The following is a 17,821-nucleotide window of genomic DNA, read 5'->3' as shown; positions in this document are numbered from 1 at the left end:
AAATATCAGGCAGAGTTTTGGTTTAGGTTAACCTGTAAAAGGTAGTTTTGACCACGGTAAGCAAACCAGATTGAGACTTTGTTCAATCTCCATGACAATTTCTCCAAACTTAGGCTTCGTCGTCAGCACTGATGTCTCTACCTCAAGCTTCAAACAAATCCCTTAAACCATGTGGAACTCGATTCTGTGTTCCGATATCTAATGATGCGATAGTGCAGGGTTTAAAATGATGACCCCAAGGAGCTGAAGCCGGAACGAAGCCGTCATTTGGGAGAAAGCCTTAAACATATTAATGACTCGTCACCCTTCACCCTTACGAGGCCACATGGGTAGAGCATTAAAGACCTTTTGCCAAATCTTTTGCAGGAAATACGTCAGACATGCCGACATGCAAAGCAATGCCAGCTATTGGTTGTCCCAATCAACGTATATAGGCCTATATTCCGTGCGCATGTGTTGTGCGCACGCTGAAGTTCTGACCCGTGTTACTGTTCAAATGAACACTGTCCAGTGACAGAAACTATCTCGTGCACTTGTTGTTCCAAGTGCCCTGTGAGGGCGGTAGGTTGTTCGAGAATAAAATATATATGACCCACTCTGTGAAAATGAGTCTTAAGTTGCCAGAGTCACTTTGGAGTAAAAAGTCCTTTAGAATAATTTTGCACAGTGTAAATCAATAGGAACCCACAGCATTTGTCACCATGGAGTATCCACTTTCATCAGGATGCCAAACTGAGTGATACGTCAAAACGAAAAACTCAATTTGCTCTTTCTAGCACAAATCAAAACTCAAAAAGTGGCTCTGGCGACTCAAGACTCATTTTCACAGAGTGGATCACATATTTCTTGCAGTGCACGTCCTCATCTCGTGAAAGAAAAGGGGTATAGCTGCTGCCACCAAGAGATCAGAAAACGCTACGGTCTTCGGGAAATGTTTCTGACACGTTAAGGCTACCAACAGACCTGTAACATAATGACGTCACGTTTTGTGTACACGTGCACTTTCCTATGACAAGTGAACTGGAACGCGATCCATCGAGCTGCCATCGGAAAGCACACACGCCAACAAAGCGAGAAGTCACTCTAAACGGGTCTATTTTGATCAAACTGTACGTACGGTCTACAGGCGGCAGATCTTGCGTAGTTTGCCGCTGCACTGGGTGGTCCAGGAAGTTGTCGCATATGCACCTCTGGCCGTCCAGTTCACACGAGCAGGGACCGATGGCGCTTCGGATCCCCCTTCTGTTGTCGTTCAGCGTCATCATGTGGGCATAGTTGGGTTCCGTTGTGACTGCATGGAGTGGAAACGAGAAAAGACGGGCGATGGAAAGAGCGGTGAGGTCAGTCGCTCTCTGGAGTTGGGTGAAGCATTTTGGGTCATGCTCAAAGGCGGATCCAGGGGGACGAACAGGGCTCATGGCCTTCCAACACTCGGAGTTGAAGTAATTTAAAAAAAAACAGCGAGAGAAAGACGATGTTTTGGTTTCCTTCTTTTGCCTGCCATCCGAAAGCGTATAAAGAGCCCCAATTGTAGACTCACCCCTCGAAAGGCCATAAAAGGTTACATGATAAAAATCTCAAGGTGTTAGTCTCTCCAGAGCAAGTTTGCCCCCCCCCCCTGAAAATCTGGTTCTGGATCCGTCCTTGGTTATGTACAGCAAAGACAGCTTTAACCTGATGAAGGTAGTTCGCGCCCAACATCTACAACACACAACTGTCACGTGATGCATTCTGCTTAATAAAGTTGCATCTTACAGTCACACATCTGAAGTGCGACTAAATATTTTATATCAACTGTTTTTCGTTTTGTAATACATGTACATAGGCGTATATATGTTACCAGGAGGGGCTTTTTCCTGGTGGTACTGATTATAATCTAAGGTTGAAAAGCTGTTTACCACGATACAGAAGCTGTGAAGCAAATCAAGACCATTTATGCTTTCATTTTGTGAGCATGTTTTTGTTTATTTTAACTTTCGTTCACAACACCTGGGAAATTCGGTACGTTCTGCTAATGTACCGCGAGGGCGTGATATTCGGCGAATCAGGTTTAGCTTTACCTACAGGAGTTAAACTATTTTCCTCTGTGCGCTGTTTTTATGTAAAAATTGTTCTCTGTTGCCATCAAAACTGAATTTCACAAAATGGCCTGATTGTGGTAAATTCTCAGAACTTTTCTGATGTATCTCCCGAGGTGTACAAAGATATTTTTATACAGTCAGCAAAGACGACGACCAGCCGGTAGCAGGTAGCCGCCGTGTTTTGCTGCAGCGCGACGCGGTCTAATTCTGTGCAATCGCAGATCTTTGATCTGGATCACGCAATCAGTTTATTGGCTTATTGAATTTTACATTTCAAGCTGCTGGGCATATTTGCGAAGAAATCGTCACATTGTTTTTTGCAGCTGAGGAATGCTCTTCAAGGACACGACCTCTTCCGAGACAACTCACCGATGCAGTCTTGCGGGCACAGCCGCGGGTAAAACAGCTCCAGGCTGTCGCAGACCGCGTCCGGGCAGGTGTTGAGGTCCGGAGAGCAGGTGGAGAAATTGGTCGTGTGGGCTCGGCCTTTTTGTTGGCGCCACTTGCAGCGGCCGTCCGGTGCCCCGATGCCGCAGCTGTTCACGCATTTTCCCGGACTGTTGTGCCTGGAACAAGTCGCTGTGAATTGTGCTAGACGAACAAAAAAGCACAAACAAATTTCTGACGGTGAAATCCCTCAAAGTGAATCCGGTATTAACACTGCAGAGCATATCAATCAGACCCTTTCTGTAGTCTCCTAATACAGTATTTTCAAGTTTGAAACGTCCACGCTGCAGTTGGAACAACCGTGAACTTAACAACAGGCGCTCGGAGTGAAGCCCGCCCCCTGAGACACTCCATGAAAACGTCATCAAGATACTCTTTGAATATTTGACAATACATCAACGTCAGTAATCTGTCAGAAGCTAATAACACAGTTTGCTATCCTATTGTTCCAATAGATATTGAAAGACTAAGAGTTATCTCCGCAGTATGCATGCAAAAATAAAAGTAACTTGGTTACCAGTGCTACCTGTTGAAAATCGCTGGTAGCAGCAGACACGCTGGTGGCAGCAGACATCCCAGTCCTTTTTTCAAGGTATTGCGCGTGCTCAGAACTATGCCCGCGCGCTCAGAAAAACGTGCGCATGCTCAGAACTGGTATTAAGGACCAGCATGTTTGTCGCCACCAAGCGTCTCAAAGTCTCCCATTACAAGCGTTTGATGTTAACTCATACAATTTTACACTGCGCATACTGTGCAGCTTGCAAACATAACAAATATTAATGACATAAACTCATTCATCTGAGGGACAAGGTTCGAAGAACGGTTATAATAAAACACTTACGCAAATCACACTCCGGCCTGAAGTCCGGTTTGCCTGAAGGCAAAAACATATTTTTGACTATTAAATACATGGTACTTGTTGGTATGAATTTCAAAATTATAATTCAATGAATAATTTACATTTATTTGGCCAATGTTAACGACAATGTGGTAGTTTTCTACGCTGTCACACAAGCTTTCTGGCAAAGGCATATGGGTCTTTAGCTGGACAAAAGAGAGAGAGAGCGCTATTTGATTAGCGGCGGAGACCCCTTTGGTCAGAAGTGAACTTCACTGGTTCACGAACGACTAGGAAATACAAGCGTTACGTTTGCATCGCTACCAACAGAAAACCACCCACCCTACAGAAAACCACCCAGGGGGTGCTTCTGCTCGAGGCGAACAATAGATATACCCAAAATATCAGATTCGCTTTTCTCGTGGTTTGCCAGCCGAACGAATAGTCCTTACAGAGCTGGATATACAATGCACACGAGCTAAGAACACCTGTTTGTGATGTTTTGAGGTTTACGGGAACAGCGGTTAACTTACGCTCTCCTATAATGTCGATATGGAGTACCATTTCCGTTGCCAACCTGTCGCCTCCCCACGCAACCTGCCGCTGCGCGACGGCTGCATACACCGTCAGGTTCTCGTTGGTGAGGGGCGTCGTGTCGCCCACGAAGACAAACAACGAGGAGCGGTTGAGCCGGAGCAGGCCGCCGTCTTGGAGGAAGCTGGTGGGAGGCTCGAGGATCATGGATGGGCAGGATGGGAACTCCAGAACTGCAACCTGCTCGGAGAACACAAAGCACACACAGTGCGTCATGAGAAACATAGGCAGTTTCGTATAGTATGAAGACGCTTTCAGACATGTCATGTCTCCGTATTGAAACAAGAGATGAAAAATTATTGAGAAGTTACCCTCACATTTGGGCTGATTCTAGGAGACCTAAAAGATGTCGTAATTACTTAAGGCTCATTGAGGCTGTATGTTAGGATGTATAGTGTTTGTGGACAAGACATTGTTCATAACCATGTCATAGAACATGAATAGAGTGAAAGTATTGCCCTGGGATGTTGTAAGACTAAGTTCTAATAACCAGCTAGCTAGTGAGAATAAAACTTCAAAGAAATTTGAGGTCAACTATGCGTGAACTTTTGTAACTCATCTAGTAGTCCTTTTTGCTGTGACGTTTAAGATCTACTAAAGTGACAGCATATATTATTCCACACAAATGCAACAGTGAGAGAGCTCTTCCGATTATTACTATGGACGGAGAATTCTTTAGTTTTCAAAGGAATTGCTTCCTCGAGTTGACTCGGCTTTGGCCTCGTCCCCACAGTCTCGCTTCTTTGACACAGAGCACACACACTCATTCCCGGGTCAGGGTAGCTTCCGTGGAAGCTACTCGAATGCACCTAATTTACCAGGCCCTAGCTGCGGAAGGAGGCGACGGGCACGCGCGCACTGCTCTGCTCTTACGCGAGTGTACAGACTGGCGTTCCGATGCAGCGTAAGGTTCAGCACATTTCTCTCCGCAAGCAGGTTGATTTCCACGGTGATCGTGACGCCTTGGGCGGCCGCAGCCTGCCTCGTAGCACCGTCAAGGAGGACCAACGTGAGGATGTGACGAGCCTCGTAGCACCTTGAAAACGTTTGATTAAATATTATCTCTGAAACAAAAGAAATGTCACCAAAGACATCTTATAAGACTTTTTTACAAACCCCTTGAGGCAACTTTTTGTTTCATGATACCTTCCCGTCCGCGCTTTTTTGTTTGTTTTCAATTAATTAAGAAAATCGCACAATAACATTAGGCCTTAGGTTGTCGTTCTGTTAAGTAATTTCGGAAGTATTGACATATGCTGACTTCCATATCAAAAAAGGCCGATGCAATTCTTTTATAAACAGACGAAGTTATTTTAAAAAGCCTCTCTGACGTTTTATATTCCGGTCAAATCTACCCATTTTCCTCCCAAGCTAAGGGTTTGAATAATCTGAATGTGGAGGAAATAAGACTATAAGCCATGGATAAATGGCATATCAGATTTTTTTTTACCTCCAATAAATCTAGCTCCAGATTGCGCAAGGTCCACCGACGGTGGCGCGTTCGTTGCCCCAATGAAACCATAGGCATCTTTGTGTTCTCCTGCCAACGACACAGCAATGGTGTGCAAGTTCTTCACTCTGGGGTCGTGCGTCCAAATTCTTTCTACGCGATCGCCCTGCATCAGAATGGAATCTTTTTACAACAAATTTTAAGCTCCGCTTGCTAGACGCCTCACATACAACTTCCCCAAAAGGCCAGGCCAGACTTTTGCACTTCCATTCAAATCAAAGTCTGGGGTCAAGCATAGCCACGCACCTGTGATCGTTTGGGTACCAGACATAAACTTCGCCGACTTCATTATCTCTTTTGCATGACACAACTGAAGCGGAAATTCTCAAAACGATGGATATATCCGCTGGTTGAGAGGTTAATTAAGTAATAATGACGTCCAAAAACAGTATGTATCAAATCATTTGAGGTGTGTCCACTGAATCACTGACCTTTGACCTGTTTTGTCTGACGCTGACGTTGTAGTCAGGTACATGGATCATTATCTGTCTGGTATCTGATTTCTGATCACCGTCGCTTGCCGCATCCTCCACCGTGCACTTCACTGTTAAATTTCTCGACTGTAGCTGGGCACCAGATCGGCGTATCAAAACTAATTCCGAGGTCCGGTTATCAATGTAAAGTCCATCTGAGCTTCTTTCTGGTATAGAGACGAAAAGAGGAAAATGAAGAGAGGGAAACGGCTTTAACTAAGTTTAATCAGCGCCTGTATATGCAGTGTGCATGTACCATACGCATATGGAAAAGGTTGGCCAGTACTGTTATTCAAAACTCTGTCCAGTGAGTGCTTGACAAAAAGTACGCCATGATTTGCACTTCGAAGCGCTCTTCGTGGCCTTTGGGTAACGAACGAACCCTATACCCAGCGCCCAGTAAGGGCGGTGTGAACGAGCGAACTGTTGGTGGCGTCCTCGCATACCTAGCTCGACCAGAATGCTCACCGGGTAAAAATGCGTATTCAAATGAGGCACCGTTGGCGTGTGAGCATCGGGGTGGGAACGACAGGGCTCCAAAGGCACCGTTCGCAGCGTTAACTCGCAGCCGGACCGAGTAGTCGGCCTCCCCGAAGCAGGCGCAGCGAGGGGGTGAGGCCACTATGTTCACCATAACCAACGCCCGGGCCAGCGGTTCACTGCCCAGGTCACTGATTGCGAGTCTTTCCCGCTGAGTCCAGGCCGAAATTTGTAAAGTGAAATTCCATCCTGTGTGATAAGACGAGAAAATATAGAACTCTGACAACAGTAAAAAATAAATGTAAGTAACACTCGCGGTTCGTAAACCAGATCCCCAATTATATCACCGAATCAAGTTAGTGTATATCAATCCAATGAATTGGTTTTTAAAGGGTCAACAGCTAGCTTCTCATGGTAAATGTAGAATGACCTGCGCTTCTGGTGACCCTATTTTAACATATTTTCATAATGTTAAACGAGGAAATTCTTGACACTATCTTTGACGAACTACACCTTCCAAACTTTTGCTCTCTTTCTTCCGTACCGGAATACCTAAGATCTCTCATCACTCGAAGCTCATTCAGCATACCTGTCAGGTTTCCCCTTGTAACGGTCGACTGCTGCAGGGAAATAATCCCCGTTTTCTGGTCGATAGTGAAGAGATGACGAGCCTCCCCGTCGTCCGCGGGGCTCTGAAAAGTTCTCGCCTGATGAGTGTGCGAGGTCTGGACCACCTCCAGCGCGTAGACAACGCTCGCGTTGGCCGAGATCACGCGCGTGTAGACCCGCGCAATTGCCTTGTGGTCCGGGAAGTCCTGCGCTATTGTCGTTGTGTAGGTGTCCATGGTGAAATAAACTGCCTCTGCCGATACTGTTGTAATCAAAAAAGTTATCAAAAAATTAATAAATTGATACCTTAAAATCAGCATCACAAAATATTTTGCATATACGCCCAGTTCCGTCCTATTCAACATCCTCCGTCAATATGTGATTGAATTTTCACTAACAACACAACTTTTTTTTTTGTTCTTGAAAAGTTTAGAATCACAACACTACTCATGACTGCAGTTTAAACAAGAATGACTGTGGGAGTGGGTGAACTGTAAGACTGACGGTTACATCAGCAGTGCCCTTAATGTAGAAAGGCACTTACATCCGCGCTGCAAACATCTGTTCACAGGCAAAGTAAATCTAGCGAGCCGATGTGCACTTCGACATTACAATAAGAGCTCAAAAGTGCTAGCGGAAACCAGGAGCCAGACATCCACTCAGCCTTCGGTGACAGAAACCTTGAAAAAAATCCTCTGCTTCAAAGATACCTGACTCTACTCAGTCTCAACCGAACTTCAGTTGGAACGAGAAAACATGAAGGCAGCCTTATGTCGTCAAAATATTTTCCGCTCGAAGTTCAGAATATCCGAAAATGATCTCGAAATTCCTTTACTTTCGAGCACATGGCCGGGTTGACCAAGGATGACGTTTGTTCCAAGCTCACGGATCATGCTTGATATTCCAATGGAAAGTGCGTACGCGTTATTATTAAGCACGGTTCAATATTCGGTATAATAAATGTAAAACGGAGCCATAGACGATGTACCGTTGCGTGATGGAACTTCAATATCAATCTTAATGCATTTCCGACATTGACTGCATGCAATATGGCTACCGCGGTTCACTATTCTCATCGGCAGCGAGTAGGCCTACCATCAGCATTAGTCACAGAGAAGCCATTAATTTGTTATCATGTTCGTTGTTCAGTGTAATATGTTAAGATAGCTGGGTGCCGGAGTATTTGGGGTTCCGTGTAGGCCGGTCACTTTTTATTTTAATGTGGCCAAAAATTGGCTATAATTGATTACAATTCTCAACTGTTGATATAAAGCATAAATGACATTAGTATGTGGCGAATTTTATTTATTGCTTTCATCAGTTTTTCTTCTCAAGTTCCAAAACAGAAAGGTTAACCTCGCTTTCAATGCCGTCCGACTTGTGAACGAGGCCATTAAATCAAGCACTTTATAGTGTACCACGCACGTTGTGGAGGTTAAACGTCACAACGTCATCCGAGTACAACTGGATACAAGACTCTCGAAGCGCGCAGCAAAGTACGTCTTTGTGGCCACTGTCTGCGCGAGTTGATTACAAAAGCACAGAGGGGAAATTAAAAGAGTCTTCTCGGGAAGTCGATGTTTGCACACTTTTAAGACGCACTACCTCCTAGTTCGGCAGATTGGACAAAGAATCCGCCAAGCATGTTTGCTGACTGGCAGCAAAACACTTCACGGACTGGATATTGTTGAGGAAAATGGATTGTCCTGTCGATTTGTTTTCAACCGAACGCGGCGCGGACGCGGCCTCTCGGCTAAAGTGCACGACGCGCCAGAGAGAAACATATGTCATGATGATGACATGCTACTGCGAGAGAATAATTTGGCACGCGTGGTCAATATCTAACACAGAGCCGTATTGGAGATGTAGCATGAATGAAGTCTGTTATATTACTGTAGCGGTATGTTGGCCTACTTCGGAAGGGAGAAATTAAAAGAGCGTGGGGCGCTTCTGAAGATACGATACTTGTTCTTTGAAAAATTCGGTCAAATTGACTTCAACTTTTAGTTTTATTGAACCGCAGCTTAAATTGAAAAACTTGAAATAAACATATTATCCAAGTATATTGTGAAAATTCTCGTAGACTGTTTGATTCGATTCCAACCAGCAAGTATAGTCTCTCTGACTTGCAAACGTCGCAGGGACATTAATTTCCCTGAGAGCGGATTACCTGTTAGGGGTCCAACATTTTCACCACCCAATAGCAAACCTGACATTGGGCAGGATTAAAAGAACGGCTCGAGTGAAGACCACAGCATTCAAGTTTCTCACCTCATCAGGGTGAAGGACCTGAACGGGAATCGTAGCACGTGGAGTTCGAAGAAATCACCGATCGAAATCGTGCCGCGCTGTTTTTTAATCACAGTTCCAGATCAACATTATCTGGGCAAATTTGCGGAGACAGTTCCAACAAAACCCGCGCGGGATGTTCCTCGACTCGGCCTCGATTTAAGCGTTTTCAGAACTCCATTTCCTACTGTGCATTTAGAACATTCTCTATCCGCAGGCCTTGCTACAGGGCTCCTATAATTGAGAAAGCACCTGGTTTTTTTTCCCCCCGTGTTCCGTCCTCGAAATAGCATACGGAGTTTGTCACAATTTTGTTCGGAAATTGGCGTGAAATCTGGCAGTATATTAGTGGCTTAGGCGCATCACTGCAATTATCGTAAATTCCTAGGCGGAAATGACTTCAACGGATGCATCATGTCTCAAGCAGTTTGTATGGGTGTGATATGTGTCAAGATCTTAAATTGACAAATAGGTATAGACTCCGTCCCCCAACTTAAACGAGGAGGGATTTTAAAAGGAAAGAGGAATACGTGATGGGAAACGGGGCATCCAGTCCTGTAAGTTACCTCCTTTTAATGCATAAGAGCGATTACAAAGCGTTCCTGGCGATTACAAAGATCTTATTGGTTTAATTGTATGTAGTTCAGGTGTAGATTCTCGAAGTTCAAACTGCAACATTGTTTTTTCCCTTTTGCCTCATGAGAAGACTAAATTGAAAGGTCAACCGAGTTTCACTGATTTCAACTTCAGGTCCTTCTGAAGTTCCCTCTCCCGGGCCACGTCACACTTTGCGCCAGTGTCCTGCAGCCATTGTCGACTTAAATTTGGTCCAAAACGGCTATAGCCGTACTGACCTAAATGAAGGAAGCAAATATTTTTGTCTGTTTTACGCGGTGCTTGGACCGTTCCTATGGGAACAACCAGGGGGAGGAGAGAAGATATGCGTCGGAAAGCAATTTCCAAGTGCAAACACATCTCGCTGGAAATTTGAGGATTGGGGATTGGGCGATGAGCTGCTACAGACCAGGCTTTACTCGGGTCGACAATAATCCAAACTCGCCTCATTACCAGATGGCGCTCCTACTGTGCCAGATATCAATGCACTGGCTCACCGCTTTTTAGTCAAAATTACCTACCTAACGCTGACAGACGGGTGAAATATTATCATCCAAATTTCTGTGAATTTATTTTCAATTATTTCAAATTCAATTGACAGTGTAGCATATTGAATGCCTTCACAAACAAAGGAGAAATCCAATACTCTCCCCGAAGTACAATGCCCAGTAGATGCATTGCTATACCAGGCACGCGCAGTGTATCACCGACTCCCCGCATAATTAAAAGAAAACGTTTCTCCAAATATCTTGATCGATTCGAGTAATTACAAAGAAACCATTACAGAATCCAAAACCTTCTTTGTAGTTGAAACCTATTCAATCTACATTCCATTAATTCTCTTTCATATTTTCCGACGGTAATTTAAATTAAGAAATCTGCAATTCTGACGTTCCACTTTGCTTTTACCGCATCCCTATCCCAAAGTCCACAACAGATACCTTTGACTATTCAAGCCGTGTACCATAACTCAGAGGTAAATGCCTGTATTAGAGAGTATCATTCGAGTGAATCCGGAAGCTGATTGCTTGGCAAAGACAGAAATATGCAAAATAAAATCATCACAAATGACCAACTGCATAATGTGTGGGCGACTGACGGGTTACCAACGACTTGACCCCTGTACCTAGTAACGATCCCGGCATCTGGATTTTCATTCAATGACAGAAATTGAGATTGTCACTTACGCATACAAATAGAGATAAAAAGACTGCGTGTTAGGACAGGAGATAAGACAGAGCACTCTTGCTGGTGATATCCAGTTAACAGCAATGGTCACATTTTAAATACAAACTCATGACAAAAGATTGGAATAGGCTGATTAAACAGGAAGCCAGCGGCGTAATTGCGCGAGGGGACGGGCCCAACAGCAGATATTCATGTCCCGGGTGCCACAACCTGAAATCTTGAAATGAATACATAACGTGTACAATTTGCATTAAATCTATTCCTGACGCCCCCTTAAAAAAGTCCACAAACTAATATGCCTAGAAAAAAACGCAAACACTTCGCCCTAGTTACGTCACTGCCTGACCCAATTGTTTTGCTGATGAAAAGCTATCATTTTCAGCAAAAATGGTGCTCGTACGTTGAAGGTTTACACTCTACTGAGCCCCAAAAAGCGAGAGATCTCGTGAGATACATACTTGTCTGAACTTAATGTGCATGACGGACAGTGACTGTTCGTCGTGAAACGTGGAGCCAAATCGGTGGACTTAATTAGGTGATGAGCGAATGACATGTGGGCACATGTCAGCAGTGAAAACAAGCACGTACTAGGTAACTAAGTAAATGGAAACTGACAGGAATTAATCCGCTATCCAAGTGCGTTTTCTATGGACCGCGAGCTGGACCAAGAGAGGGCGCTATTTTCTGAGCAACGGAGGCTCCTTTGGTCGGAACTGAACTTCGCGGGTTACAAACGACTTGGAAATGACGCTACACAGTCGCATCGCCACCATTAAAAAAAAAGAACAATCCACACGCATGCCGCTCTTTTCAACCGCGTACCGATGAGAGGGTGCTTCTCCATGAGTTGGATTCGTTACAAAATCCGAATCAACGATCGTAATTACTAACAGGCAAGTGTGATATTTTTAACATATTCTCGGGTACTGACACGTACAGCTTTAAGACTATATTCTTGACGTGGTTAGGATGGGGCCCCCTCCAGTGCAGCGGCAGACTTCTGACGTCACGGCATAATTTCGGCCCGTCCAATTGGCAAAAGTCGACCTTTTTTTTTTTACTTCGGCGAGGTTTTTGCGTGAACAAAAGTGATCACGCGTGGCCGGACTGAAGGTGCACTATCAAATCAAAAGTCACGTGCCAACTCCTGCAGCTCGGTCAGTCACTCGATCGCCTCCTTCAGCCAAAAGTTCGTTGACTTAAACACCTCCGTTTTGAACAAGGCTTGATGGTACCGAATCTGCCGAAATCCTCGTTTTGCAGATTATCGGACAGATATAGCATCGTCTTCCAAATGCAACGCACACGCGCTTTCTACTGGTAATTAGAGACAGCGTTAGTGACGGTCCTTCATATCGTTTACGAGTACTAATCTCACTGGAAAGTACCCAAAAGGTTTAAGGTCTTCCGTGGAGGTTTACTGAAAATCTATCCATTCAACTGAATAAACAAGCGGCCTAAGACAGAAGTGCAAAACTCTTGGCAGATTTCCATCCAACCAGGTTAACAATGCCAGAGTAGGCCTACAGGCTAGAATCCCCGTTGTTGTGTGCATTTGATATCTCTTTGCCTGACGAGGTATTTTCGGGAGTGCTTGGCATCATTCCAGAAAGACAAGCTGCTTATAGTTGCATGGAGTCCGGTTGAGCAAGTGTCTTACTTGTGTATGTTTGGCAAATTTCCAATGCCGATGTCACAACAGTTTTATGATGCAGTAAATGTTACTATCGGAAGTCAGACAGACGCACAAATTATAAAACTGGTAGTCACTCGAGCAGTGAGCGCGATATTCGATTTAAAACTCTAAATCGCGGCCCGAAATTGGCTCACCAGTCAGCTTCGAAATACCTTGGGAAACCACGTGATAACATTAAAATTCAAGCTTTGGCCTTGCAGTGAAACTAAATTGATCACAGACACCTGACGTTAACTATCACGTCGAATCGTAACCGTTTTTGGTCAAATTTGCCGACAGAAGAGCCCAATGAATACGTTACAGGTGCATTTTGTTAAGAGTTTCTGGTAACTTGCTAAGTATAAAGGAATTCCTCTCCATCAAACAAACTAGCAACAGGCCAAAACTTCTATGCAATGTTCACTCCTTCTGACTGGTTCCCCGCTACAATATTTGTTTAGTTAATTTTTACTAAGCCGAATTGTATGCGTAGCAGTCAGTGTAACTCCCCGTGACAACAATCGGATACTGTGCAGTTACAGACTTACGACGCGTGATATCATTCGGCTAAGGGAATGAGCCTATCTATCTTACATTTTGTTTTAGAGTTATTTGTGGTATCCTTCAGACTTGACTTAACAGCACTAAATTTCCCCTGAGACCAACCGACGCCAGCGAGGAAGGCGTTAGGCCTAGATCTAGTCAACCCTGTTGCCTTTCGATCGGACACCGACACGTCTTCGATTGAAGCGACGTCTCGATTAGCATGTCTGGTGTTGACCAGAAAAGGCTCGATCTGGAAGAGACGGAGATCCTGTTCCGCACTTCACGGAAATTCGTTTAATTTAGCGACCCTTCACTTTCCAGGCTTCCAGGTCGCGTTGGTTCATCCACGCGCCCTACTTTGTCAACGTAGAGGCCAATGCCGTCGGAGTTGACTGTTTGCCCTTCATTTTGATCGTCGTTGGAGGGGCTTGTATCTATCCTGTGTGCATGACCCCCACTCCTCAAAACTAACAAACAGAAAGACTGGAGTAACAAGTTTGTTATTTCAAACATGCGAGTCGGCCTATGGCCGCGCTGAAAGAAACGACGTCGCGCGCGCCCTTCATGTCGGACGTGCGCTGTTGGTATACCGGATGCGTCACTGAATGACGTTATGCGCCTGCGCTCACGCCAGGATCATTTCACAGAAATATTTTCCGCGCACTGCGAACTGCAGGCGCCTGTGATTCATACTCGCCGTGTTTGCACCATTGATCTCCATTATATAATGGAGATCAATGGTATTCACTGTGTCTGCGAAGGTCTATTTGTCCGAATACGCATACATTCGGTGCGTACGCACTATCCATTATTTTCACAAAATGCTCACAAGGGCGCGCATTCTCATTACACGCTGCGCTTTCCTTCACGCACTACAGACACCTCAAAGTAGACCTTCGCGCTGCGTACAAAGTGAATACGCAGCGAGTATGAACCCGCCTTAAATCATGCGAACGCGTTGTTCCCCTACGTTGGAAAAGGGCCCCTTTCACGTTGTGAGAGCACAACTTGAGGCTGACATTTAAAATTACTTCAAAAGTGGCTTTGTCACTTCCGATGTCTAAACAATAACGCACCGGCTCGGATGAATACGCTCGCCTATCCACTGGGAGAAATTTCAACTCCCCCTATACGTACTGTCTGCTTTTTTACGCAGTTTCTGCGACAGATTATTCTGTTTACTTCGGCTGAAAAGAGTTCTTTTCAAGTTGAAAAGTTATCTTTATCGCTGCATCTGTATAGCTTTCTCCGTACTTTTGAAATCGTGAATTTCAAATTTCATTGAAATTCATACGAGCTTAGGTCAATGCCATCTTTCACAATGGGGAAAATTCGCCTTGTGTGAGCCCGTTTCGTAGAATGTGTCTACCAAACTCGATTGGTAGACACATTCTACGAAACGAACCCTACGAAACGGGTACATTTTTCCGCTTTTCAGTTTCATAGGCCTACAGACTTCCAAAGTTCTCATTTCAAAAGGTGCAAGCAAAAAGCGAAATACAATCTTAAACTAAAACTCCTGAACATTCCGGCCACGAATCTGTTTTCAGAAAGGTACAAGTGGACGGCATGCCTTTATAAGAACATCATTTCCTTTTAAGGATCTCAGGGCGGACTGCTTGCTGGTTCGATGTTAAACCTTATGTGAATTGGCCGGTCAATTAATCGGAACCATAATCGACAAGTGGACGATTAGTCGTTGGAAAATATCATCCCTAAATTAAGGGCTTTTTTCTGGCCATGTTTCCATCACCATTGCTTGTTTCTCATTGCGCAATTACAAATTACAGACCCATCGTTCACAGGCACTCCCACCTAAGTACCAAGGTAGCGTTAGAAGCCTACATAACCTGCCGACAGCTGCAATTGTCTTGGTTGTAAATTACACGGATATGGCGCCAGGATCACGCGGGGCATTTAGGCAGAATTGAGCGGTTGTATTAAATAACACTGACGAGACGACATATTGTTCCCTCCATTTACGGTATCTTAACCTTTATTTTTCGAGCTTCTTTGATCGATTTATTAGAAAAAATCAAACTAAAAAATGGCACTCCAGAATATCTCTTCAACGAAATGCACTTGTCTATATTTTGGTAAAATAAAGCAGGACGCTCCTAATTTATAAAGTACCATACTTAAAAACATTGTGACTAATATATATCGTGGACATTTTTTTTTCGAGGGATGTCTCATTGGAAAGCTTATTACAAATGCAATCCTGCAAAACCAATTCATACAATCTAAGTTTCGAGGTGCCACACTCCCAAAAGCTTGGACAATACACCTTTTATGTGTCAGTTTAGATTGTTGAGTGTGATTGTTGTTTTAGTGTTGGGATACCTCCACACAAAGCTTTGTGCTTTTTAAACATTACGTTTATCTACATATCGACGAGAATATAATATCAAATCAGTGCTCTGAAATATGTTTATCTACATCTTGTATACTAATTCAGGTAGGTTTTAGAAAGTACACAGATCGGGCTGTGACCCCAAAATAATTACAAAAGGACATTTCCAGACTTGAGGACCAAAAACACCCCACATACTTCCTTTATGTGATTCTGGTATTGGGTTTGTTCTATTAGGTCATTAGTGCTGTCGACAAAAAGTTAGGTTCTTGCATTCCGTAGAACAAAGGCGAAAACTAATGCTGATCCGTGACGTCAGAATTCGCAAAAGTGGAACACACTTCAACTCCGAGGGAATTTGCCTGCAAAACGTTTTCGTGACGTCAAATTCGATTCACTTTCGCATTCGCCCGAAGCATGAGTCGGCCTTTAGTTGGAAATTTCCAGAGCGTACCGGCGTGTGAGGAATGTGTGCTGTGTCCTCCAACCTTGAGGGAGTCGTTAGTTGTGTCATTCGAAATAACCCGCGCAGCTTTTGCTGTATGGACGAACGGCCCCCGTGAGACTCATATAACGGGACCAGCTCAGAGTCTTCGAAACACAAGTCACGGTGGGACTCGGCAAGGAGGGACGGCGGACACTCGCTGTCGACGTCCGCCATTTCTCCATTCCGGTCCATCCCCTGCGACGTCCTGACACTGTGGCGAGATGGTTGAAGGATTAGCGCAGGCCGTGTTTCCGCCGCTCATTAATGGCCTGCCATTCAACCTCGTTCCAGATTCTCTGAACTGACATAATTGCTGTGTAGGCTGATCACGGATAAATCATAACTGTAAAAAACAACTTGGCCACTGGAGAATTGACTTAGAGTGCTTAGGATATCACCTACAGGACTTAAATAATGAAAGACTTTTGCCAACTCCCTTCTCTTCTAGAAAAGAAACTGTTGGTAATTGCATTAAAAGCCCACAACATACCAACGACTACCGCATGCATGACTTCAGGGTAGTTAAGATACGGAATTCTCAGGGGAAAATTTCTTATCGTTGGAGAAACTGAAATACATCTCTTTTGCCTTTGTACAATTTAATAATGGGGAGTATGTTTGAATGTAAAGTTTTGGGGAGTTATCATGCATGATGAGCCTTAGTGTACAATGTACTTTTCAGTTTCCATGGGTTGCAATACACCCAGGAGTAGACCGGACTGCTTCAGTGTCATATTGCTCTGGAAAAAGGGGGAGCAACACATTTTACTCCTCGCCCTGCTTTCGTGCTCTTTTAAGCCTTTCCCCCTCCGAATCCACAGACATCAATTTTCTCCTTTTTTCTGTCGTTTTGCTTCTGGATTTCTGCTCTGCGATGGTGTCGAAAGACGACGCAATTTTCTTGAATGACTTGTATTGCCGACGATGATTTCCGGCCAGAACGCATCAGCAGCTTTCCTCCCACGAGGAAACATTGAGCTCTCTGCAGGCAGTCGCGGGCAACATGAAAAACCGTCATGCCCTACTTGCTCATTCTAAGTTTCCGCCATTCGTGAGTAATAATGTTCCGGTCATCAATTCCACCCCCAAGCAGTCAGGAGGCGAGACGGTTGTCAAAGGGGGGGGGCACGAAGGCGAGATGAGGTGGGATGCACTGGGGATAGATATCGCGACTTGCCAATCAATACAAGATTCGTCGTTTCACGGTCGATCGAAGGGGTTTATTAAAGGGTTTATCCAACTTCGTCCCCACGATGTGGAGCAGTACGCTACTGCTTGCTTCCTCACTTGGAAGTATCCCATCACACACCCATTAAAGGGCCTGTGACGTGAATGTTACTGGGGAACATAGGTTTGGAGCTCTCCACTGCTCTGAAACGTAAGTAAACAACTTAATATTCCCTTTTGGGTTTATCTCGTTAAAAAATGCACTTCATTAAACGTTTAAAATTTCCTCAATCTTTTTCTGAAAGATGAGGGCGCTGTTATAATAATGCATCATGGGAAGACGTCTTTTATTGTTGGCGCTTTCTGTTCAACCCGGAACCTGAATTTGCTACTGCCATACACTGAAGAAACAAATTACTAAATTATACCATCTTTACAACGGAAAACAGTTGCAAACATGTAACATAAG

The 17,821-nt window shown here is 44.4% G+C and overlaps 1 protein-coding gene across 4 annotated transcripts in view; it reads right to left on the bottom strand.

Moving 5' to 3' along the window:
• Positions 1 to 17,821, bottom strand: part of ret (ret proto-oncogene) — a 72,839-nt gene that overhangs the window by 9,693 nt on the left and 45,325 nt on the right. For all 4 annotated transcript variants that reach the window (XM_087130067.1, XM_087130068.1, XM_087130066.1 and 1 more), the window contains exons 2-10: positions 7,013 to 7,294; positions 6,412 to 6,672; positions 5,902 to 6,110; positions 5,411 to 5,576; positions 4,834 to 5,024; positions 3,900 to 4,140; positions 3,370 to 3,402; positions 2,451 to 2,672; positions 1,118 to 1,291 (exon numbers count right to left, since the gene is read on the bottom strand). In XM_087130067.1, the coding sequence (XP_086986193.1) occupies positions 1,118 to 1,291; positions 2,451 to 2,672; positions 3,370 to 3,402; positions 3,900 to 4,140; positions 4,834 to 5,024; positions 5,411 to 5,576; positions 5,902 to 6,110; positions 6,412 to 6,672; positions 7,013 to 7,268 (1,753 nt within the window). In that variant the 5' untranslated portion in view covers positions 7,269 to 7,294. The remainder of the gene's footprint in view (positions 1 to 1,117; positions 1,292 to 2,450; positions 2,673 to 3,369; positions 3,403 to 3,899; positions 4,141 to 4,833; positions 5,025 to 5,410; positions 5,577 to 5,901; positions 6,111 to 6,411; positions 6,673 to 7,012; positions 7,295 to 17,821) is intronic.

Source organism: Acanthaster planci, linkage group LG19 (assembly GCF_054643075.1).
Source record: "Acanthaster planci isolate LZ-2023a linkage group LG19, COTS_SCS, whole genome shotgun sequence".
Lineage (NCBI taxonomy): Eukaryota > Metazoa > Echinodermata > Asteroidea > Valvatida > Acanthasteridae > Acanthaster > Acanthaster planci.
This window is presented reverse-complemented; position numbering and strand designations above follow the sequence as displayed.